Consider the following 26432-nt stretch of genomic DNA (forward strand, 5'->3'; position numbering starts at 1 on the left):
CTCTCTACCTCTCCAAATATTCCTCATGCTGCTTTAGAAACAGCTCTCCAATATCAGCCACACTGGCCCTCTACAGAATTTTACTCTCTTTTTTTTTTTTTTTTTTGATTTTTGGGCCACACCGGCAGTGCTCACGGGTTACTCCTGGCTGTCTGCTCAGAAATAGCTCCTGGCAGGCACGGGGGACCATATGGGATGCCGAGATTCGAACCAACCACCTTTGGTCCTGGATCGGCTGCTTGCAAGGCAAACGCCGCTGTGCTATCTCTCCGAGCCCAGAATTTTACTCTTAACATAATGTATACCTTGACAAATTATTAATAAATTCATGAGCCTGTTTTTCCTATTAATTTCTCAAACATAAGGTCTTTCGTAACCATTTAGCACCAACACATTGTTAGTCACCGAGCAGGTGCTGTATAGAATGTCAAATAAAATGCGATTGGGAGACTTGGTATCAGAACAGACAGCTTAACAAAATGGATGAATCTAGTTTTGGGGTTTATTTTCTCCAAAAAAACTCAGTTTATTGAACTTCTCAATTCTCAGATCTTAGCATGAAACATTTTAAAGTCAGCAAATTTGTGTAAAGATCCAGACAGTAAATATTTAAGGTTCTGCAGGCCATATAGTCTCTGTTTCAATTTCTAACTTTTTCCTTTTAGGGCACAGGATAACAAGACCATACCTACAAGAATAAGCATGGCCATCTTCTCCTCCACCAATTTATAACTAATTTATAAAATAGATGCTGGGCTAGATTTGGTCTCCAAGTCATAACCTATCAATGTGTGGTCTAAAACAAAGGAAATAAAATAGTGTCTGAGCTGCTTGATTTGTTGGGAAGTATGAGTGAAAAAGTTTTTTTTTTTTTTTTTTTTTTTTTTTTGTGGTTTTTGGGTCACACCCGGCAGCGCTCAGGGGTTATTCCTGGCTCCATGCTCAGAAATTCTCCTGGCAGGCACGGGGGACCATATGGGACACCGGGATTCAAACTGATGACCTCCTGCATGAAAGGCAAACACCTTACCTCCATGCTATCTCTCCGGGCCCATGAGTGAAAAAGTTTACATAAAATTATTTCACTAAGATGAACTCAGAAGTAGACTAATATATTGAACATTACATTATACCGTTTTTATATAATTTAAGCAAGTCATGGTTGTCTGAGTGTTTTCACTCAGCATTGAGACTTGTTTTCTCATCCCTCTGCCTTTAAGAAAGCCAAATGCAAATAGAAGATATAAGACTAAAATCTTTAATTCTGAGAAAAAGCAAATGCTCATACATTCCTTTTCACTAACTTATTAGGCAGGAGATGATTTAAAGATCCTCTACTCAAATTAGTGAGTGAAGGGTCAGAAGAGAAACAATATTTTAGTTCTAGGATTCCCACAGCAGCATTTTCAAAGCCCACCTACAATGATGCAATAGTACAACAGGTAAGGCATTTACCCTGTATGTGGTTTGATCTCCAACATCCCATATGCTCCACTAAGCCCTGCCTGGAGTGTTCCCTGATCACAGAGTCAGCCAGCAGCCCCAATCTCCACCAGGTGTGGCCCAAAAACAAAATAAAAAATAAAGAAACAAAAAAGTAAAGCAGGAGGCTGGGAGACAACTGAAAGGGGTAGAATACATGGCCAAGATGTGTAAGCCCCAAGTTAAATCGCTGGCACCACATTGACCCTTGAGTACTTCTAGGTAGTTCCTAGCACTGGAAGGCCTCAGCAGCACTGAATGAATGTTCCTAATCCATGAACCACACACTACACTTGCATCTCAGAGAATGACTGCCAAGCATCTGAGCGATGCATGGGAGATACCCCACCACCACCACCACCACCAGAAAGAAAAAGAAAAAATGCTAGCAGACCTAGTATATACTTAGTGGCCTATCACCACAGTGACACTTTTAAGTCTGACTCCACTTCAGGGACTTATTAGTATGTCTGGGACTGGGCCCAATAGGTTTATTTAAGCATGCTGTGACAGCTTAGCATAAACCTTCAATTCGTTCTGAACATAAAACCAAAAGTAGGGGCTGGAGTGATATACAGTGGTAGGGCATTTGCCTTCGACGCAGCTGACCCAGGACGAATCTGGGTTTGATCTCTGGCATCCCATATGGTCCCCAGAGCCTGCCAGGAGTGATTTCTGAGCTCAGAGTAACCATTGAGCGCCCCGGGTGTGGCCCAAAAACAAGCAAACAAACAAAAAAAAAACCAACAAAACTAAACAAAGTAACAGTGAACTTACACCTGCTGGCTTCTGGCACTGAGAAGCTGTAACCAAGAGAGCACGTTCCAACTTCAGACCTGTGTGGACCATCTCCGCCTACAGGGAGGAAGAAGCAGCTATCAGTGACACTTCACAAGCAGAGAAGCCTGATAAGAAGAACCTGAACCCTCCATGCCTATGTACTCTGCTAGCAACACCAGGCACTTCATATATCGTTTTCCTCAAGGATTCTAGATTCAAGGGACTGATAACGAAGTCACTATACAATGTTCTTGTTGGAACTAAAAGCAAGGGTAGATATCCAGAAATGAACACAATCAAAATCAGGAGTAGTTTTAGATGAAGTCAAGTTAGCACCTCTGCATGCAGTGTGACATGACCTTCATTGCAAAAGCCCTCTCAACCTCTCATCATTGAAAAAAAGGAACAACTTATTTCTCCAAAACTAGAGCTAGGAATAAAGGGAATGGCCTAGTTTAGGTCTAAAGTTTTCAAGATATTAAATCCTTTCGATTAGAGCTACTTTGCAAATTTTAGATCACAGACAGCTAAATCAACTTAGTGAGCTCTAAGTTTATCAAGTGAAATAAAATAGAACATAATCAGTTAGTAGTAAAAGGTATGCTTGTAAGCCCTGGGTTGGATTACTGGTACATAAGCACACACATGTTCAAATACACATATGTAATATGTATATAACATATCATACATTGGGGGTGCTGAAAATGGAAGTGGCAGCATATAAAGGGACATGGGTACAGAGACACCTGTTAGTACCTACTTCATATTCTTGAGAGCTAAGTGTGAAAATAGCCCAGATTAGCATAAGTAATAAGTACTGAGCATAGTTTTATAAATGCTAAATCATGATAATGACTCCTTTTGAATAAATCACTCTTAGCTTGGTTATATAACATGTTTGGCTCAGTCTGGCAGAATGCTCTAACTACAAAAAGATCAACCTAGCTAAACTAAGAGAAAACCTGTGGTAAAAGCAGGGTTGTTTTATTTTTTTAAATCTAGAAGTAATGTCTGCCTGGTCCGCATTCCTCAGTGTAAGGTGATGAGAAGAAGCCCAAAGTCTTTTAAGAAATTCCCTCTCAGGAGATCCTAAAACCAGGATTAAGGGGCTGGAGCGCACAGCAGTAGTGCATTTGCCTTGTATGTGGCCAACCCAGGACAGACCCGGTTCAATTCCCAGTATCCCATATGGTCCCCCACCCCGCCAGGAGCAATTTCTGAGCACAGAGCCAGGAGTAACCAGGGTGCCACTGGGTATGATAAAAAAAAAAAAAAAACACAAAAAAAACAAGAATTGGGGCCGGAGAGATAGCATGGAAGTAGGGCATTTGCCTTGCACGCAGAAGGATGATGGTTCGAATCCCGGCATTCCATATGGTCCCCCAAGCCTGCCAGGAGTGATTTCTGAGATAGAGCCAGGAATAACCCGAGCGCTACCGGGTGTGACTCAAAAACCAACATATATATATGGGAAAATGGTAATGTGGAGCCAGAGATCTAGTACAAAGGTTAAAATCTACACATAGCCAACCATTAAACCAACCATTGACCCTTTAAACAACAAATAGTCCTCCACATCCCACCAGGAGTGATCCCTGAGCACGAAGACAGAAGTAAGCTCTGAACAACTGACACTACTTTTCTTCCTCCACAAAAGGGTAAGGCATCCTTACATGTTTCTGTACATCTCCCCCAATTTCTTTACTGATCTTCAGGTATTCTGCCACAGGACCAGCAAGCAGTGAGTCAAAAGCCTGTACAAATGGTGCTGCTCCTGCTAAAGAAACATATACAATAAAGAATCAGAAAGATGATTTTCCAAAATATACTTTGTCTGAATTGGAGAGGCAAGCTATTTGAGTAAACAAAATACTAAAGTGTGAGTAGGAAATTTGGGTTTTAGTTCCAAAACTATCACTAACTGCTAACTACCACTGAACATTAGTCCCCTGTATTCTCTGAGTTTGGCTTTCTTTCACCTAACAAATGAAAATAAACAAAATGATTTTCCCAAAAGTTTCTTTCAGCAATATTGGTCTAAATTCAATTGGTACATGTGCAAAACTTGCCAATCTGGAGAGGGGAAATTTAAATAACACTTGCCATTTGGCTTATAATGGAGACATTCTGCTAAAGAAAGAACAGGAAACATCACACAAACAGGAAGTTCTTGTGTTAAAATAACTAAACCACAGGCCTCTCTGCACAAGTCACTTCCCTCCCTCTTGTGTTCACAGCAGCCTGAACTATAGGAGATAAACTTTCTAGATGAAGCATTAAAGGATGTTTGCTCCAAGAAGAGAGAAAAATTGTAGGCAGCGTGCCTTCCCTCAGTGTCCTGCATGTTGTTTACCGTACCTTTTGGAACACTGTCTCCATATCCGCAATGCATGTCTGAAGCATGAGAGACTGCTTCCAAACGGCCCACCACCTTCTCCAATCTTTCCACCAGATTTTGCATGTCAGCCATGTTCTAACTGCTGAAACAAATCAAATGTTATTTGTTTTTTTACTATGTGTCATTTGTGTTTTACATGTCCTAATATGCTCTATGGTTTTTTTTTTTTCACTATTTATTTTACTAAATAGCATCTAATGAGAAAAAAATATTTCTGGGAGAAAAGATGACAATTCAGAGAAATAGATTTCATTTAATAATAAAATGTGAAATAGCTTAAATATATTTGCAAAATCTCAAGAGCCACATTAAGCAAGAGAACTTTCCAGGAAATGATACTTAAAACACATGCTTACATATTCAAATACTTACTGAATATTTGCTATTGTACCAGTAGTCTACTTATCACAATGCTAAGTATTTGTATAAGAATTTAGAATTTACAAAGCAAAGCAGCCCAAATCCAAGCTTCTTAACAACTTTTGAGGAAGGGAAGGATAATTACTATACTCTTAAGAGACAAGCGATTTCAGCAAAGTTAAATTATTTTCTTATAGCTACATAATTTGTTAAAAGGGAAGCCAGTTTTCAAATTCAAATATTCTGACTTTTAAGGTTCAGTGTTTGTTCCCGTCATATCTTACTGTCTACATGTAGAAAACCCAAAACTAAAATCAAAAGGGTATTCATCCTGCCTTCAGTAACTATGAGCCTATTAATAAATAAAAGGAACTTCATATGTATATTAAGAACTATAACTCAAAATAAAAAAACAAAATTTATGTGACATCAGAAAGTTGTATGCCTGTGCTAGCCTTGGATGGACCGCGGTTCGATCCCCCGGTTTCCCATATGGTCCCCCAAGCCAGGAGCGACTTCTGAGCGCATAGCCAGGAGTAACCCCTGAGCATCACCGGGTGTGGCCCAAAAACCAAAAAAAAAAAAAAAAAAAAAAAAGAAAGTTGTAGACAAAACAATAATTTCAGAGAGAAGAACATTTCAGAAGATAATGGTGAGCTGCTAATTGAGGATGGGTGGGACCTGGTATGTGGCAACCAATGAAGAGTAGACTGGTTACAGGTCTTTCACAAGCGCTAACTTACCAGAACTAGCCTCAATCTCTAATATAAAGAAAGCAAGCTCTAAGGGAAGAGGGGCCTTATCTAGCTTGTTTCTTTCTTATTTTCTATCTTATCTAGACCACTGGCAAGCAGGTAGAAGATGTCCATAAATATTTATGGTACTAATTAAATTTAATTATAGCACCCCCAAATTCCAGAGAAACAAGCCTGAAAATTGTTCATTCTACTCACATAAAGTTTATGTTGTATCTTACTTTGTTTTTGTTTTGCTTTAAGGCATACCCAGCAGTGCTCAGGACTTACTCCTGGCTCTTTGCTTAAGAGAATCAGTCCTAGGGGCTGTAGCAATGTAGGGCATTTGCCTTGCACGCAGCCAATCCTGGAAGGACCCTGGTTCGATTCTAGGCACCTGTATGAGCCTTGAGTCTGCCAGGAGCAATTTCTGAGTGCAGAGTCAGGAGTACCCCCTCTGAGCGCTGCCAGGTGTGACCCAAAAGTCCAAAGGGGAAAAATAAATCAAACAAACAAACAAACAAAAAACCCATGAGATCAGTCCTAGAAGGCTTGGGAGATCATATGGTGCCAGAGATCAAATCTGAATCTGCTGGATGCAAGGCTAGCACCTTACCACCTTACTAGCAATCCTTCCCTGTGTGTTGTATGTTATCAATATAAACATTAATTACTTGAGATAATTAAGTAATTATCTCAAAATTAGTCTTTCAAAGCCTCGGCTTAGAGAGATTTCACATGAGTGAACTCAACCTCCTTTGACACTGCCTAAAATGGCCACAGCAATGATAATTCCTTGAAGATGATAAATGCCAGAATATTGCAACTTAAAACACTATTTTCCCTGTAAAGCGATAAGCACCTCACAAGAAAGACAATACAATCCCTGTCCATTCTTTGTTGTATATAGGCTTTGGTCTCTCTGGGCGAGTGATGAACCTAATAACATTGTTTAAAAAAGAATCAAAGTAGGGTTGGAGAATAATAGAGGAGGTAGGGCACTTGCCTTGCACAGTTGACCCAGATTTGGTCCCTAGTACTCCATATGGCTCCCTCAGTACAATCAGGAGTGATCCCCAAGCACTGGCAGAATGTGTCCCAAAAACCAAATATGATAATAGTATTAATAAGAGAGAAGAGAGAGAAGCAAAGAAACCTTTCTGTTCCCTTGGCAAAAGAAGTAACAGAAGCCCCAAATCTCTGCCCTACTAACAAATGGAGCAGACCTGAAGGCAGTCAACATATTCTCCCTATGTTACAGCACCATATGTGCCCAAAGGGCTGTCCGGTTCCATTTGGGGTATTGTCCAGGGACAGACTCACATAGAATACACAACTCTGAAAAGCTCAGGAGAAAAGGCAGCAAAGCAATAAATTCCCAAGCTACCTTCTATTAATAGACATCACCTGTTCTATTAGAAAATATATTCCATGGGGCCGGGAAGGTGGCACTAGAGGTAAGGTGTCTGCCTTGCAAGCACTAGCCAAGGAAAGACTGCAACTGCAGTTCGATCCCCCGGCGTCCCGCATGGTCCCCCCAAGCCAAGGGCGATTTCTGAGCGCTTAGCCAGGAGTAGCCCCTGAGCATCAAACAAGCGTGGCCCAAAAAACCAAAAAAAAAAAAAAAAAAAAAATCCCTTATACACATGAATGCTACTGGTTGAGGCCAGTATTCACATGAAAACCCCACATTAACACATCTGAGGACTACCAGGAGTGGCTACAGGTAATAACACAATCTCATGGAATTTTAGTGCCTGTTTTTCCTTTTCTTTTTTTTTACTCCAAACTCTAATCAATACAGAAGAAAAGAACATTATCTTTTTTTTTTTTTTTGGTTTTTGGGCCACACCTGGAAGAACATTATCTTATTCTTTTGGCTTTGGCAGGGGTGGGTGAAACCTAAGATACTGTAAAGAGAGAGTACTTTGAATTGAAAGGCTCAACAAACACACCTTATTTTAGTTTGTCCTCATGCAAATTCATATTCTGTAGGTGGTCATGTCTGTGCTCAAGCCTTCATCTACCAGTATCACAGTACCTTTGGTTTTTAAAACTTTTTGTGGTTTTGGTTTTTGGGCCACAATGTTCAGGGTTTATTCCTGGCTCTGAGCTCAGGGATTATTACTGAGGTCTTGGGGGAGGGGTCCACTTAGGTGTCAGGGATCAAACCTGGGTCTACCATGTGTAAAGCAACTGCCCTACCCACCCACGGGTCTCAAACCTCTTTGTGGCCCTGCCCTAGAGGAATCTTTTTTTGTTTTGTTTTGTTTTGTTTTGTTTTAGTTGTTTGGGTCACACCCCCCAATGTTCAAGGCTTACTACTGACTTTGCACTCAAGGATCACCCCGACTTTGCCTCCTGCGGCCCCCAGGTAAATTGAGTTTGAGACCCCTGCGACTATACTATTTCTCTGGCACCTATTTTTTAAAAACTTCTTAGCTGTTTGTTTTGGGGCCACTCCCAGCAGTGTTTAGGAGCCTCTGTGGTGCCAGGAACTGAACCTGGAGGATCTGCATGTAAAACAAGTGTTCCAGTTCTTTAAGTTATCTTCCTGACCCCTAATTCAAAATTTAAGATCCAGTTTCCACCTCGGCATCTCTACCAGTGTCCCAAAGGCATCTCATACTGAAATTGTCAGTACAAACTTACCATCTTTTCCCTAGATAGTATCTTCATTGTCTCAGTTATCCAGCACTACCAGTAATTACATGATAAACCAGGATAATAAACTAGAAACTGTCAGGCAAAAAGTACAGTGGTTAAGAGCTATAGTTCAGTGAGAGAGGGCATGCTTGGCTGTTTGAAGCCCTGGGTTCAACCTCTAGAGAGAGACACACATGAGGAAGTCACATAAACTGGGGGTTTGAAAACAACTCACCAGCTCTGAGTCAACAAGCATTAGCAAATTTTCTGGACCACAGCTTCCTTATCTACATAATGAGAATACAACTATACAAAACCCAAAGTGAGAAGAAATGAGAAAATACATATTGAAGTACTTGATTCTCTCCTAAAAGAGTAAGGATTCCATCAATATTAACAACTATCTTCACTACTCATCCAAATCAAGTCAGGCATCAAAAACCATAGGTTTTTGGAGAGATAGCACAGCAGTAAGGTGTTTGTATTGCATGCAGGTGATCCAGAATGGATGGTGGTTCAAATCCCAGCATCCCATATGGTCCCCCGAGCCAGCAAGGAGTGATTTCTGAGCGCAGAGCTAGGAGTAACCCCTGAGCACCACCGAGTGTGGCCAAAAAAACCCCAAAAACCAAACAAACAAAAGAAAGATGGAAAAAAGGCCTCTTGTCAGCATTTTGATAAAAATAAAGTCATCATGACTTTACATAGATTACTGCAATCACTTCCTAAGCATACCAATCCATACACCAAATTGTCAGTAATCCTTTTCAAATTGAAATGTAGTCATTTATTTAATACTAGCCAATACTCACAAGGCATTTAGACTAAAGTCCAAACTATGGTTTCCATTATCTGATCTTGCTTTATCTCCTACCACTCTATCTCCAGTTCCAACTCTTGCCACGCCTTTCCCCAACAACCCATAAGATATGTACTTAAACACAGATATACATATGCACAGATACACAACAAAAATCATGCTTTCTCTTCTGCAGTTTTATGATGTTACCTACTACCTATGATCATTTTCCCTTATAGAAGTTGCCTGTCTCATTATTTCTACTGCCTCTTTTTTGGGGGGGATGGAAGTGAGGGGGTCTGGTTCATGTGTAGTGGTTGCTCTTGGCTCTGCACTCAGGAATCATCTTGGTGGTGCTTGGGGGACCATATAAAACATGAGGATCACACACACACACACACACACACACAACTTTCAGTCCCAAATATTTAAGGCCTGCAAAACTGGGTCTAGTAATACTGGAAACCTGAGGATCACACACACACAAACACACACACACACACTTTCTTTCTTTCTTTTTTTGGTTTTTGGGCCACACCCGGGCACAGGGGACAGGGCACAGGGGACCATATGGGACACAGGGATTCGAACCAACCACCTTTGGTCCTGGATCGGCTGCTTGCAAGGCAAATGCCGCTGTGCTATCTCTCCAGGCGCGCACGCCTCTTTTCTCTCTCTCTCTCTCTCTCTCTCTCTCTCTCTCTCCTCTCTCTCCTCTCTCTCTCTCTCTCTCTCTCTCTCTCTCCTCTCTCCCTCTCCCTCCCTCTCCCTCCCCCCCCCTCTCTCTCCCCTCCCCCCCCCCCCTCTCTCTCCCTCTCTCTCTCTCCCTCTCCCTCCCTCCCTCTCTCCCCTCTCTCTCCCTCCCTCTCTCTCCCTCCTCTCCCCCCTCCCTCCCCCTCTCTCCCTCTCCCTCCCTCTCTCCCTCTCTCTCTCCTCCTCTCTCTCTCTCTCTCTCCCTCCCCCCTCCTCCCTCCCCCTCCCTCCCTCTCCTCCCTCCCTCTCTCCCTCTCTCTCCATCTCCTTCTCTCCCTCCCTCCCTCCCTCTCTCCCTCTCTCCCCCTCTCTCCCTCCCCTCTCTCCCCCCCCCTCCCTCTCTCTCTCCCTCTCCCTCCCTCTCTCCCTCTCCCTCCCTCTATCTCCCTCCCCCCTCTCCCTCCCTCCCCCCTCTCTCTCTCCTCCCCCCTCTCTCTCCCTCTCTCCTCTCTCTCCCTCTCCCTCTCTCCCTCCTCCCTCCCTCCCTCTCTCTCCCTCCCTCTCTCTCCCTCCCTCTCTCTCTCTCCCCCCCCCTCTCTCTCCCCTCCCCCTCTCCCCTCTCTCTCTCTCCCTCCCCCCCTCTCTCCCTCTCTCCCTCTCTCTCCCTCTCCCTCTCTCTCCCTCTCCCTCTCCCTCTCCCAACCCCTCCCCCCCCCTCTCTCTTTTCAGTCCCAAATACTTAAGGCCTGCAAAACTGGGTCTAGTATTACTGGGAATGGCCCTAGGTCACAGAACTCCAATTGTTCATTACATTTCAGCTAAGGTATCCTCTCCAAAAAGCAAATCCAATTATGTGCTCCAACTATTCTCTACCACATATTTAATAGATTTAAACTGGGTTAAAGTAAAACTAAAACTGCTTTAGGGGCTGGAGAGATAGTACAGGGTATTTACCTAATATGTGCCTGACCCCAGTTCTATCCCCAGCACTCAAGCCTGTTCAGGAGTAAGCCCTGAGCATCACCTGGATACAGCCCAATTAAGCCCTCCACAAAACACTGGCTTAAACTGGCTTTAAATCACTTGCTTACACTAAAATTTATGTAATATTATTCATTAACAAATGTTTTACAGTGAAGAGAAGTTGACTGAGCACATGCAATGTATTTTTTGCTTGGGGTAGGTCCAAGTTCAATCCTTGACAACCCTTGACACCCCAAACATTGCCAAGAACTACTTTGAGCACAGCGACAGAACTAGTTTCCCACCCTAGCAATTAGATGTGGCCAAAAAAATAAACAAACAAAAAAAAGGTTTTAATCATTATTAAATAATCAGCAGAGGAGCAGTAGAGATAGAGCAGTGGTAGGGCGTTTGACCCAGGACCAACCAAGGGTAGTTTGAATCCCAGCATCCCATATGGTCCCCTCTGCCTGCCAGGAGCGATTCCTGAGCAGAGAACCAAGAGTAATCCCTGAGCACCACCGGGTATGACCCAAAAAACAAAACAAACAAAAAAAATCAGCAGGTAATTAACCTCCCATAGCAGGGATCATACCTTGTCTGTGATTCTAGTACTACAAATATCATACAGTATAAATACAGAATCTTAGTAAAGCTTTTTAAATTAAAAATCAATTTTCTACCTTCTCTTGGTCAAACTGGAAGGACAGAATTGATTTTTTTTTTTTACTATAAAATTTTTGGACCATATATAGGTTCTTACAAACAGTCCCATCTTTAAAATAAATATTTTTTTGGACACAAGTCACATTGATATAAGGATCTTCAAACCCTTCAAAAATTGGGCCGGGCAGTGGCGCTAGAGGTAAGGTGCCTGCTTTGCCTTCGCTAGCCTTGGACAAACTGTGGTTCGATCCCCCGGCATCCCATATGGTCCCCCCAAGCCAGGAGTAACTTCTGAGCGCATAACCAGGAGTAACCCCTGAGCGTTACCGGGTGTGGCCCCCCAAAAAAACAAAAAAACAAAACAAAACAAACAAAAAAAAAGAAACCCTTCAAAAATTGCTCTAAGAAAAACAATTTTCTTTATTTTTCCACTTTGGTTTCATCACACCTAGTGATGATCAGGGGTTACTCAAAGTGATGCTGGGGGAACATGTAGTGCCAGGGATCAAACCCAGGCCCCTCTAGCACACAAAGCATGTGCTTAGCCCCCAAAATAACCTCACTTGTAAGCCTACACAGTAGTGATTAAAAGTCACTTTCTCTTACAGTTATGTTTATATCACTAAGTTGTTGGCTCTTTTGAGATTTAAAATAATCCTATGAGGTATATTATGAAGATACTGATCTTTAGAATAAAGAAAATGACTGAAATTGAAATTGGACACATAGCAAATAACCAGTGAGCAGAAAACCTAGGCCTTCAGCACCTAAACTGTAATCTCTTTGCACCTCTTTACTTAATTGCCACTAAGTGACTGTGGAGTTCATCACAGCATCTACCATTTATTTGCTCAGCACAAAACAATGTGGCTTAAGACCTCTTTCTGATGTCTCTGTTTCTTATGAGTACCTTTCAATATCTCTACTTTCAGTTTTCTACTTAGAAGCCATTATTTTTCAGTCATATCCAGGCTGAATCACACCCAACAGTGATAGGGTCAGCAGTGGGGGCTACTCTCAGATCTGTGCTCAGGGATCAAACTAGTGTCAATCATATGCCTTAGCTTCTGTACTCTCTTCAGTTCCCAAAATATATACTTGGAAGCAAATGTTTAAAAAAAAGCTTTTCCCACAAAGTAACCAATTGCCAGAGCAACAAATTATAGCTCTGCTGAATCATGTTCCTTACCATTTTTGACTGACAAGAGCCAGAACTGCTTGAGCTTTCTTTAAAAAGCTTCCAAAGGAGCAGTACTAATTATACAAGTCTAAATAAAACCATGGGGGCTGGAGCAGGTAGAGCAGGTAGGGCATTTGCCTTTCTTGGATCGATCCAGGCTTCAATCTCCTGCATCCCATATGGTTTCCAGAGAAAAGCCAAGAGTAATTCCTTAGTGCAAAGCCAAGTAATAATAATCTGAGGGGCCAGAATGATAGACAGCACAATGAGTTGGGTGTTTCCTGACCCAGGTTCAATCCCTGTCGTCCCACATAGTCCCCAAATCCTGCAGGAGTGATTTCTGAGTGCAGAGAGCCAGCACCGCCAGGTGTGGCTCCTCCAAAAAAAACAACAAAAACAGAGTAACCCCTGAGCAATACACAATGTGTCCACAAAACCAATAAATAAATAAAACCATGATTCAAGAGACCAATGATTGAATCACACCTGTGCAATGTATTAGCTGTATGGCTTTAGGGCACTAATTTAATGGATTTTGCCTAATATATAAAGGTGTAAAGATCAAAGCCATTGATTTCACATGAGTAGTCTCTCTAGTTTTTAAATGCAGTTCAAGTGACTTTGTCTTGCATGTGGCTGACCCAGGTTGTAGCACCACATATAGTCGCCCTAGCCCTCCAGGAGTACCAGATGTGACCCCAAAACAAACCCAAAAATGCAATTAAAAGTAAAATGTCGGGGCAGGGCGGTGGCGCTGGAGGTAAGGTGCCTGCCTTGCCTGCGCTAGCCTAGGACAGACCGCGGTTCGATCCCCCGGCGTCCCATATGGTCCCCCAAGCCAGGAGTGACTTCTGAGCACATAGCCAGGAGTAACCCCTGAGCGTCACCGGGTGTGGCCCAAAAACCAAAAAAAAAAAAAAAAAAAAAAAAAGTAAAATGTCACTGCAGATCTATCCCTTTCTTTGCACTTGGACCCATGACTCACATTAGCCCCTGCCTATTTGCAGAACCTAGAAACCATTTGGTGCACAAAAGTTGCTAATCTAAGTAAGACTTAGATCAAGGGGAACTAAAGTATCAACCTATGCACTGAAGTCTTTTTTCTTAACAGAATGTTGTCTGGCTCTAAATTACATGATCAAAAAATTTCAAAGAAGATTGGGGGTAATCTAGTTTTACAAAGGAAGTGAGAGATCTTGCTGGACAGGTAAGAGAAAAAAAGCAAAGGCACTTTAGAATATCAAAAGCAAGCAGAACTGGAAAGATAGTGCAAAGTATCTGCCTACTATGTGGCTGTGGCACTGGTTCAAGTCCTGGCACTGCCAAGTGACTATTGGAAACCACTGAGTGTGACATAAATATCAAAATTTTACTTTATTTTTTGGGTTGGGGGCACACCTGGCAATGCTCAGGGATCACTCCTGGCTCTACCCTCAGATATTACTCCTGGTAATGTTCAGGGGGTCACATGGGATTCCAAGAGTTAAATCTTGATCAGCTGTGTGCAAGGCAAGCCCCTACATATTGTATTATCTCTCTGGTCACAAACAAACAAACAAAAAAGCAAAAAAGTAAAAGAGGAGAGAACAAGGAGATCATGTACAAAAATTTTAAGGGTAAGTTAGCATTCATAGGGGCCGGGTAGGTGGCGCTGGAGGTAAGGTGTCTGCCTTGCAAGCACTAGCCAAGGAAGGACCGAGGTTCGATCCCCCGGCGTCCCATATGGTCCCCCCAAGCCAGGGACGATTTCTGAGCACATAGCCAGGAGTAACCCCTGAGCATCAAACGGGTGTGGCCCAAAAACCAAAAAAAAAAAAGTTAGCATTCATAGTGATAAGCAAACAGAGCTAGCTGATGGCGAAAACAAAGTCAGACAGCATTTGAATTTGGTTTATGTTCTGATAAACTGTAAACCCATTCAAGGGTTTTGAGTAAAATGATGAAAGCAAACTTTTTTTTACCCTTTGGTTTTGGGCCACATATGGTTTTGCTTAGAACTTATTCCTGGCTCTGTGCTCAGGAATAATTTCTCACAGTACTCATGTGACCATATGTAGTATCAGGGATTGAACCAGGGTTGGCATCATACAAAGCAAAAGTGCCTTAACACCTCCACCCCTAAATGAAAAGTTTTTCAAAGTACTGTCTGTAAACAGAATGGAATTTAGAATAAAGAAGCTAAGACTTGCTCTTTAAACTTATGTTCTCCTTTAACTGCAATCTTGCCTATCTCTATGTACCTTTGCTTGTTTATTTCTACTCTGGAGAAGCCTGTGTCCTCTTTCAAACACACACTTATCTCTCCCCTTACATCTTTCTTTCTTTTTTTTTTTTTTGGGGGGGGGGTCACACCCGGAAACGCTCAGGGGTTACTCCTGGCTCTACACTCAGAAATCACTCCTGGCACACTCGGGGGACCATATGGGATGCCGGGATTCGAACCACCGTCCTTCTGCATGCAAGCCAAACGCCCTACCTCCATGTTCTCTCTTTGGTCCGCCCCCTTACATCCTTCTAAGTAAGTTTCAATTCAAACTATCTTGCTGAAGCAGCAGCAGCAGCAGCAGCAGCTACGGCCTAAACCAGGTGTAGAGCTGATAATCATCTATTTGCTAAAATCAAGGAGACTACTATTAAAATCACTTTTGATATTTCCAAGGGTAAAAAAAAAAATCCATGTTTAGTTACTAACCAGATATAGAAACGAAATGAAAATAGAGGTCGGAGCGATAGCAGTGGTAGGGTGTTTGCCTTGCATGCGGCTGACCCAGGACGGACCTGGGTTCAAGCCTTGGTGTCCCATATAGTCCCTGAGCCAGGAGCAATTTCTGAGCGCATAACCATGAGTAACCCCTGAGCGTTACCAGGCGTGGCCCAAAAAAAAAAAAAAAAAAAAAAAAAAAAGGAAAGAAAAACGAAATGAAAAGAATCAAGGGGCTGGGGAGGGAGGAGTGGAAAGAGGGAGAAATGGAAGGAAGAGGGAGAGGGAGAGGAAGAGGGAGAGAGAGAGAGAACATAGATTAAGATTCTTACCTCGCACATAGCTGACTCTGGTTCGATCCTGGCACTATGAATGGTCCCGAGTCCTGCACTGCAGGGTATGGTTCAAGCACCCCACCCCACCCCCGCTCTATAATCAAGTAACCTAATCACTTATAAGCAAGTGAAGTGACCAGCACCTGAATTAAGTGATGTGGAGAATATTAAAGAACAGTAAAATCTTTTTTTTTCCTGCAGTAAAGGAGAGAAGTTACCTCCCCTTGATTCACTGGCTCTCAGGTTTAGGAGGGTGCCACCAAATCAGCTTATATGAACATCAACTGATGCCAGAACAGTCCTTTCATATTCTCAGCAACTTAACAGGTAGCCCCTGTTCAAATACCTTCAATGTGGAGAACCCAAAACTTCTGGAGGCAGCCCATTCCATTCAGACAAAGCAAATGTTTTAAAAGTTCTTCCTTATTTGGAAGCAAAATTGGCCTCATGGCAACTTCCATCTACAGAGCTTAGTTCTGCCCTCAGAGGTCACACAAAACAAGTGTGCATTAAACAGAGAACAAGTACTAACTATGTGAAACTGACTAACGAGTACAAACAGCATTCAGAACAGAGTTAAAGATGACTTCAGAGCTACTAATCCGGAGACTAAGAGAATGATGACACTAGAAGGAGAAACAAGTTTCTGGCATCTTCTAGACTAGAGTGAAAAGATGAAGTCAATTTTGGATACAGTATTTAAAGAGAAGATCAAGTTGTATGTGGAAATGTCTTGTAAGTAGTTAGAAATAAAGCTCGAAGGAAAGATCATGGGTGGAAAGAAAGATATGTAAGTTATGTACAAAGAAATGTCATAAAGTCACAAAATGAATAGGTTTGGGGAAAGTAAAAAGAAACCAGGAGCTATTAATTCTCCAGCTGTTTCTTTAGTTTAAAATCCAATCCCTACTCACAAAAGAAACAGATCTAGCTACTGAATTCTGTCAAAGCTGCTTCACACATTTTTTTTTTTGGGCCACACCCGGCAGTGCTCAGGGATGACTCCTGGCTGTCTGCTCAGAAATAGCTCCTGGCAGGCACGGGGGACCATATGGGACACGGGGATTTGAACCAACCACCTTAGGTCTTGGATCGGCTGCTTGCAAGGCAAACACCTCTGTGCTATCTCTCCGGGCCCTGCTTCACACTCTTAATCTATCAACTTAATTCAATTCCTTTTGCTCCTCAGAAGTAAACAGAATCAGGTTAACTTCTGCAATTCTCACCCCAGCATGCAATTAAGTTATTTTTCTACTCGAGTAGGAAGCTGCTTGGCTTCAAATATTTTCTATTTTAGGGGGCCAGAGAGAGATAATAGGGGGCCGGGCGGTGGCGCTAAAGGTAAGATGCCTGCCTTGCCTGCACTAGCCTTGGACAGACCGCGGTTCGATCCCCTGGTGTCCCATATGGTCCCCCAAGCCAGGAGCAACTTCTGAGCGCATAGCCAGGAGTAACCCCTGAGCGTTACCGGGTGTGGCAAAAAAAAAAAAAAAAAAAAAGACAAAATAAAAGGGGCCGGGAAGGTGGCGCTAGAGGTAAGGTGTCTGCCTTACAAGTGCTAGCCAAGGAACGGACCGCGGTTTGATCCCCCGGCGTCCCATATGGTCCCCCCAAGCCAGGGGCGATTTCTGAGCACATAGCCAGGAGTAACCCCTGAGCGTCAAACGGGTGTGGCCCAAAAACCAAAAAAAAAAAAAAAAGAGAGAGAGAGATAATAGAACAGATAAGGTGCTGGCCTTGCATAAACCCATTCCAAGCACAGCCAGAATGATGATCATTGAATGAAATGCCAAGACTCAAGCACAGTCGTGTAGCCCAAAATAAAAGCATAAAAAATTTTCAAATTTAGGCTGGAGAGGGAGAATCAAGGGCTGGAACACATGAGGATGAGGATGTAGAAGACCTGGGTTTGAGCACCAGTACAACACAGTCCTCTGAGCACTGTGAGCTCAAAGGTAAATTAAAAATATTTTCTATTTTGTCTAGTAGTTGTTCCCCTAAGTCAGAGCTTCTCAACATTTTTCTGACTGTAGCTCCTTTTAACACTTACCTTCCTGTGCTCCCACCCCTGGCCATTTGCCCCTCATCTTATTCTATGTGCCCATTTACATGAATTTCAACTATGGCCCCTTGGAAGATGCTGAGGATTCTCAGCGGGCCATATGGTTGACACGCTGCTCCAAGTCATTCCCCCTTAAGTAAAATGAAAGAGAAAACAAGTATAAAAGGCTGCCTTCATACTATGGTATTGCAAGAGGTCTGCTTCAAAATGCTTCTCTTGGCCTTGACTGTGTAATTCTGTTCCTGAGAGGTTATCCCAAGAAAGTAATCCTAATGTGGGAAAAATGACAGGCATGAAGATGCTCACTGCAATCTTAGCCTAGGCTTGAGACTTCTAATTATAGGGAAATAGCTAAAAAGAACTGTGGAACAGATGAAGAGAACACAAATTTTACAGTATTTGTCATGTTAGTGACCTGGTTTGGAACAATTCTCCCTTTCTCCAAATTTTCTTTTAACACAGTTATGTAATTTCTTTATAGCAACAATAAAAACAAAACGCTCCACTCAGTCAATGTCTCTCCTGAGGTACCACTAAGCTAAGAGGTACTGATTATTACAAGTTTTACTAACAATACATTACTAGTCTTTAACACAGCACAATGCAAAACTTTGACTCAGTAATAAAAGAAATTTACAAGCTGGCTGCTTTAACCTAGAAACCAAAGAACAGACATCACTATGCCCCAGTAAAGATGCCATCTAAATCTAACCCAAATCAGAAGCTACTGTTCTTCCCCAAGTATCTTGTTTCAATGATGAAACCAGTGACATTTGGCGCCTGAGTCACTGCCACCTGAGGTTTAGATGAAAAGAGAAAGAAAGTCCTATCTTCTAGGAAGGGCAAGAATCCAACCCAGTATCAGTACTTGTCTCCTGTTGTCGCCTTCAACACAGTCCTCTGTCTGAAACTCTAAGAGTAAGTCAAGCTAGAAATAGCATACGAGCTGAAATCAGACTTGGAAGCTAGCTATTTCAATGGTCTGGGATAAAAAGATAATTGTATGAGGCCATGGATCCCACTCTGCCTTATATTCAAGGAATAATATGCAGACTTGCTGCAGGAATAAGAACTAGTAGCATCTTTTACAATGTATAAAGAAACACTTCATTAGCTGATCTCAGCTGAGTAGTTGCTTTGGACAGAAATGCATTTCCCAATTTCTTTATTATTATTTTTTAGATGCTCAGGGGTTAATCCTGTGTGTTCAGTGATCACTCCTGGTGGTTCTCAGTGGATCATATGAAATAGCAAGGATGGAACTAGTATCAGCCACATGCAAGCCAAGTGCCTGCCCCATTATACAATCTTACAGGCCCCACATTTCTCATTTTCATGCATAAAAAGACTCAAAGATGCCATGACTCACTACCACTAGAAATATGAAAAGATCTGTGACCATGAGTCTATACTTAACTATAGGAATTTTAATGACCACTGGATGAAAAACAAACAAAAAAGTCAAGCTCACTCTTTCCATTAAATATTTCAACTATTTTCCAGTCAAATGGAAAAGTCTGACATGACAGGCTTGGTAATACAAGGTAAACAAAGTTACTTTGTTTTTGGGTCACACCCAGCAGCCCTCAGAGGTTACTCCTGGCTCTACACTCGGAAATCACTCCTGGCAGGCTCTGGGGACCATATGGGACGCTGGGAATCGAACCATCATCCTTCTGTATGCAAGGAAAATGCCCTAACTCCATGCTATCTCTCTCGGCCCCAACAAAGCTACTTTGAAGCTGAAACAATATTTTAGAATTTTCATTTTTTTATTAGGTTAGCATGATGGTATAATCTAGAAAATATTGTCTCTTTTTCTCCCCCATGCCCTTTATTTTGATGTAATTGACATAAAACACTGTATAAGTTTAAGATATGTGGGGACAGAAATAAAGTTCAGTGGTGGAACTCTTGCCTTGCATGCATATGAGTTCTGAGTTTGATCCCAAGACCACATAGTCTACCTGGGGCCAGAATGGTAACACAGCAGGGAGAACACTAGCCTTGCATGAGGCCAACCCAGGTTCCATCCCCTGCAACCCATATAGTCCCCCAAATCTGTCAAGAGTGATATGGCAGAGCCAGATGTGCCCTTCCCAAAAACCAAACAAACAAAAACAAAACCCACAGGTCCCCCTGAGGGTTGCTATAGTAAGCCCTGAGCACTACGTGGGGAGTATCCCAAAGCACCATCAGGTGTCCCCCTCTCCCACCAAAAAAAAAAAAAATAAGGGGGGGGGTGAATTTAAGGTAAATAACCTTTTGATTTGTTAGAAAATTTGCTGTATACTACAAAATTATTATTACCACAATACTCCTTGGGAGACCCCAAAATAAATTAAATCTGGCTAAAACAGAATCTGAAAAATAGGTATGAAATCAACGTTAGTAGAAAGTAACTGATGGTCACAATTGGAAAGCACCTTTACATTGGAGCTTGGTGGGCTACAGAGGCCGTTCAGAGGTCTGAAGTGTATGCTTTGCCTACAGGAGGCCAGGTACAATCCTGATGTACCTACCGATCCAGTAACTGCCCCAGCACTGATAGATCTCGAGATAACTTCCTCCTGGGGCCAGAGAGATAGCATGGAGGTAAGGCGTTTGCCTTTCATGCAGAAGGACGGTGGTTCGATTCCTGGCATCCTATATGGTCCCCTGAGCCTGCCAGGAGTGATTTCTGAGCCTAGAACTAGGAGTAACCCCTGAGCGCTGTAACCCCTGAGCGCTGTAACCTCTGAGCGCTGCCGGGTGTGACCCAAAAGCCAAAAGCCAAAAAAAAAAAAGAATAACTTTCTCCTCTCTGCTCCATGATAGAAAAATGTCCTGGGACCTTGGCTTTCAAATCTTATATTAAATTTCAAAGCCAAGGGTTCACCTTCTAATGACACACCTTTGCTTAACTTAAATGAATCATAATGCTTCACAGAAAACTGATAGGAGGAAGTAAACTCTGATGGGCTTAGACAATGTTTAATAAAATAACTCAATTAAACAAATGAATGCATGTTTATTCAAGAAAAGGAATTAATAAAAAGAGATCATTCCTAGAGTGGAAACTAGACATTTTACAAATTTAACTACCTTCCCCAAAACAAAACTATACTCACTGACTAATTCTTAAAAATATTGGGGCCAAAGAGATAGCACGAAGGTAGGACATTTGCCTTACATGCAAAAGAACAGTGGTTCAAATCCCGGCATCCCATATGATCCCCCGAGCCTGCTAGGAGCGATTTCTGAGCATAGAGCCAGGAGTAACTCCTGAGTGCTGCCAGGTGTGAACCCTCCTCCAAATATATATATATATATATATATATATATCACCACTTGGGGTTGGAATGGTGGCACAGCGGTAGGTCATTTGTCTTGCATGAGGCTGACCTAGGATAGACCTTGATTTGATCCTATATGGTCCCCCAAGCCAGAAGCGATTTCTGAGCGCATAGCCAGGAGTAACCCGAGTGTCACCAGGTATGGTCCAAAAACAAAACAAAACAAAACAAAACAAACAAACAAAAATATATATATATATATATATCACTACTAGGCCGGGGAGATGGCATGGAGGTGGGGCATTTGCCTTGCATGCAGAAAGAAGATGGTTCAAGTCCCAGCATCCCATATGGTCCCTCGTGACTGCCAGAAGCGATTTCTGAAAGCAGAGCCAGAAGTAACCTCTGAGCACTGCTGTGTGTGACCCCCTTCCCCTCAAAAAAAGGTATTAAAGGTCTTTTACAATTTTTCAGGCAGATCTACCTTTTTATCTGGTCTTTTCTTCTTCTGTTTTATTTGGGGGGGAGGCTCACACCCGGCGACACTCAGTGTTTACTCCTGGCTATGCGCTCAGAAATCGCTCGTGGCTTGGAGGACCATATGGCATGCCGGGGGATCAAGCCACGGTCCATCCTAGGCTAGTGCCGACAAGGCAAATGCCTTACCACTCCGCACCACCACTCTGGCTCCTGGTCTTTTCTTCTGCCAAAAATTGAGGTGCCAGTTTTGCAGCAAACAATGTAAGGGCTCTTCTGCCTGGACTTCTCTGCTCTTGCTCTGTCCTCCAGCTGGGAAACCTTATTTAATAACTTCGGCTGCATGAGCTATAAAAACTCAAATTCATTATGTTCAAAATTCACTTTCTTTCCACATCCACCTACTAATTTAACCTCCTTCGCACATAGTCTATCTTGGTGAATGATAACCAACCACCCAGTCACATAAACCAGAAAACCAGAAAGTTGTCCTAAACTTAAAACTATTGTTTTTTTTTATTCTGATAAGCAATCAACTTTCAATTCTAAAGGATTCCTTTCTGGGAGCTTGGGGGGATAGAGGTAGGGATAAGCTGAGACAGCAAACCTGGCCATTCCAGATACAGTATTTGTGATAATTCCCGGGGGTGCTAGAGGGCCCATGCAGATTCAGGAATTAAACCCAAGGATCCCATGTGCAAAGGCGTTACTTCAGTTCTTTGAGCTGTCTCCAGGTTGGATGCAATTTTTTAAAAATAGTGCCACCCCTAGGGCCAGAGCAATAGCACAGAGGTAGGGTTTTTGCCTTGCACACAGCTAACCCAGGACAGACCCAGGTTCAAATCCAGGAATCCCAGATGGTCCCCTGAGACTGCCAGGAGCAATTTTTGAGTGCAGAGTCAGGAGTAACCTGAGCGCTGCCAGGTGTGGCCCAAAAACAAACAAAAAATAGTGCAACTTGGAGTAGTTCTGATAATTCAATGTTCAGGCCTGTATGTAATTAAGGGGCCATCAGGGTTATATACCCAGGCATTCTGGGCAAGGTTAGGGAACATGAAGTGCCAGAGACTGAACTCAGGACCTCATACAATGTCAGGCATGTACTCTACTCTTTGATCCAGTCTCTACAGCTGATTCTCTATTTTCAATACTCTTCCAATTTGATTCCTCCTCTCCTTGTCTAATCATGACCATTTCCAAAGAGTGGAAATTTCCCATCACTTCCTTACTACTGATAGACTGAATCAAGTAACAAACATCTGATCGTTTTCCTACATAAGACCCTTCAGGGCCCGGAGAGATAGCACAGCGGCCTTTGCCTTGTAAGCAGCCGATCCAGGACCAAAAGGTGGTTGGTTCGAATCCTGGTGTCCCATATGGTCCCCTGTGCCTGCCAGGAGCTATTTCTGAGCAGACAGCCAGGAGTCACCCCTGAGCACCGCCGGGTGTGGCCCAAAAACCAAAAAAAAAAAAAAAAAGACCCTTCAGAGCCTCCTCAGCTTTTAGAGTAATTATGATCCAAATGACTTCACTTCATAGGGTTACAAAGTCCTCCTCCTATCTGGTCTACCACTTCCTACTTCTACTTTTCCACCATTACTGGAACCCGAACCACACTAAATAAACTATAAAGGTCTATCACAGGTCTAGATCTCTCATCTCCGCACCTGTTCTCTCCTTGGCAATCCCTTTCCCAGATTCTTCAATCTGCAAAATAAACCTTGCAAGACTTAGCCTCCATTTCCTCCTCAAGTGGAAATAGGGCTCCTGTATTTCCCTACTCCTTTCTGACTCTGGGCTCACTTTGCAGTGTGTGCCATTTCTGATTTTCCAGCCTTCCCTTCCTCATTCCAAAACGACTCTGTCCTTAACCAACATAGCCAAGTGCCTGGCCAAGTACCCAACATAACGGCTGGTTTATAATCAACGGGTTGCACTGTCCTCTCCTTTTCGTTTAAATACGGATCCCCCAAGAGCTTCAGCTGACACTAACCCCTGCTAAAATGTTCTTAGTCCTTTTTTCACTGAATTTTTTCCAACTTATCTTCAACTTAACTTCTGCACAAAGTATTTACTTAAGCCCTCTTGCCCTACCCTCCCCATCCGGACAGCAATCCATAGCAGAATCCCTGCTCTTTTCCAAAACAGCACCTTACATGAAGTCTTAATAGTCTCAGAGCCATAGCCATAGAATACAGCAGGTAGGGTGTTGGCCTTGCACGAAGCAGACCCGGGTTCAATCCCCAACAGCCCATAGGGTCCGCGAGCACCTCCAGGAATAATTCCTGGGTGTAGAATCTGGAATAACCCCTGAGCACTGATGGGTGTGACCTGAAAAAATAAAATCTAACCAAAAGTTCAAAATTTGCTTCATGAAGACAGGGCATGGCTAGTTTTTTTTTTTTTTTTCAGAACTGCATTCCCAGATAAGGCAAAAAAAAAAAAAAAATACCTGAGGCCACAAAGCACAATTCAGTACACTATAAATATAATCCTGAGAGGTGAGACACAATCTCCACTTAAAAAGAAAATGAGAAAAATGAGGCTCAACAAGTTCACGACAACTGGCCCAAACCAAGCAGGATTCCCAGTCCAAAAAGTACTTAACACCTTCCAGAAAGTTTCCTTAGTAGCCTTGCAGAGAAGGAAGGAACAAGTAGGAGGCGAAAAGCGAAGATCAGGCCTTGCCCTTCTCTTTCTCTTATTATTATTATTTTTTAAATTCCCCTGGTTTGTCGAGCAGGCAGCGTTGAAAATAAAGTAACTGTAACTGGGGAGTGGAAAAGCCCACCAACAGCCAAGCAGGGGTTCCCGGGATGAAGATGGGCAGGAGCAGGTTGGGAGATCGGGGTCCCGTTTCCCCCCCAATCGCGCGACCATTTCCCCACCTTCACCTCTTCAAGGATCACTTGACAGATCCGTGCAACGGGGGGCGAGACGTGGTGGGGAGAAGAGCAAAGCCTTAAGGTCTCGGACATCAATAAAGGCCCCTTAGGAAACAGGCCTGGGCCAGGGCAGATGCCGAGGGCCGGGGCCGGGTCGCCCAGACAGTCCCGCACGGTCGATGACTCCGGCCCCACCTTCCGAGACCGCGCCCAGGCTCCCAGGTCGGCCCCGAGGACCTTCGCCCCGGCTCCCCCTCATCGAGGCTCCTCGCCGCACACAAGCCACAAAGGGGCCACTAACTAGGCCCCGCCGAGAACTCAGCGAGCTGCCCGAGAGACTCCATTCCCTTCCCCGGCGACATACCCGCCTCACCTCCTAGTTGAGCGTCTCACCTCCGGACAGCGCTCCGCCGCTCTCCACTTCCGGCAAGAACAGCCCAGCGAGCTCCGCGCGACCCACTTCCGGCCCTCGCTAGGCGCGGCCCCCCCACCGGAAATGGACCGCCGGCAAAAAAAAAAAAAAAAAAAAAAGCCTGGGCGAGAGAGAGAGAGGGACTTGGGAAAGTAAGTGGTGCAACCCAGGGCAGGGCCCCGCCCCCGAGCGAGAGGCACGCCCGGAGGCGGGCTCAGCGACAGGCCACGCCCTCCCCTCCAATCTTTAGCCAATGACAGGCTTCGGGGGCTGGCTAAGCTCCGCCTCCGATGAAAAGAAGCTAAACGAGTGGCTGAGCTGCCTGTCCGTCCGGTGCTCCAGCTCTCCGGAAGGGGTCTCGGATGGGGCTTCTTGGAGAGGCAGAGCGAGGGGAGTCGAGGCTAAGCTCCGCCTCTCTCGCTCTCTCTCTGAGCGTGCTTACCTCTGTTTCCCCTTTTGTGACGTACAAAGGCTGCTTGGTGTTCTGGCGGGGGGCCCCGCTTGTGGGAAGGAGGGAGGGAGGGAGATGTTTTTGGATCCTGTGAGGGCTTCTGGGCGTGGCACACGGCCGCCGGCCTGGCCCGCTCGCTCTCGATCAGCCAGGGATTGGGAAGGTGGCAGCCCACCCGCTTCCTGTTTGCTCGGTGCAACTCTGTGACCATAGAAGGAGAGGTCCTGGGCCTGCGCCTTAAGCCTCCGCCTCGCGGTTTTGGGAGGCCCTCCCAGCCTTGGGGTGTGGCCCTGGAGAATTAGCACTGAGAATCTATATTCCCCTCTGTTAAAATGTAGCTACTAAGCGGGCTGGAGAGATAGCATGGAGGTAGTGCATTGGCCTTGCATGCAAAAGGACGGTGGTTCGAATCCCAGCATCCCATATGGTCCCCCGAGCCTGCCAGGTGCAATCCCTGAACGCTGTGACCCCTCCGCCCCCCAAAAAAACCCAGCTACTAGTTGGGGTTTTGCTATTTGGGAAAGGGGTAAGTGGGAAGCCAGAAATGGAACCCTGGACTGCAGTGCAAGACATGCTTTGCCTCTGAGTCACATCCTGGATGTCCCCCATTGACTGCCACGTGCTGAGGGGGTCAAGGGGGAAACTAGTTGCACCAAAGCTGTCTCCCCAACACCCCTCACCCCCACTCGGGGAATGGGCATTCAGAGCTTTGCTCCCTCTCTAGGCTCACACTTTCCAACGAGTGATTATCCTCCCACAAAGATTTATTTCCAGAAAGAAAGAAAAAAAATTGGCGAGTGCTGCAGTTCTCACCCCCATCAGCTGAATGGTTGTGATAGCTCCAAAGCTCCTGGCCCAGAGCTGGCGTTAAAATTCCTGAGTCACTCAAATGCAGTTTTGGGAATAAGAGGATGAGCAGGGCTGCCTGTCTCCAGAGTTGCACACATAGGCCTATTTCTTAATAGCTTTCCGGTGATAGGGGGTATGTGGCTATCAGTTTCAAAAGAGAAGCTGAGCAACTTGCCAGCGTCATAAAGTAAATGCTGGAACTGTTTTTAGAGAAGGTGGGATATAACCAGCAGTGCTCAGAAGCTACTCCAAGTTCTGTGCTGGGATTGTTCCTGGTGGTGCTC

General features: G+C 43.9%; 1 protein-coding gene across 3 annotated transcripts in view; it reads right to left on the bottom strand.

Moving 5' to 3' along the window:
• Positions 1-24925, bottom strand: part of CAP1 (cyclase associated actin cytoskeleton regulatory protein 1) — a 35715-nt gene extending 10790 nt beyond the window's left edge. The window contains exons 1-4 of one of the 3 annotated variants that reach the window (XM_049774821.1): positions 24810-24925; positions 4621-4742; positions 3936-4036; positions 2260-2337 (exon numbers count right to left, since the gene is read on the bottom strand). In XM_049774821.1, the coding sequence (XP_049630778.1) occupies positions 2260-2337; positions 3936-4036; positions 4621-4732 (291 nt within the window). In that variant the 5' untranslated portion in view covers positions 4733-4742; positions 24810-24925. Of the gene's footprint in view, positions 1-2259; positions 2338-3935; positions 4040-4620; positions 4743-24809 lie in introns of all 3 variants that reach the window. The other 2 variants (XM_049774819.1, XM_049774820.1) reach the window with 2 other exon arrangements.
• Positions 24926-26432: the final 1507 nt, after the last annotated feature.

This window comes from Suncus etruscus, chromosome 6 (assembly GCF_024139225.1).
Source record: "Suncus etruscus isolate mSunEtr1 chromosome 6, mSunEtr1.pri.cur, whole genome shotgun sequence".
Lineage (NCBI taxonomy): Eukaryota > Metazoa > Chordata > Mammalia > Eulipotyphla > Soricidae > Suncus > Suncus etruscus.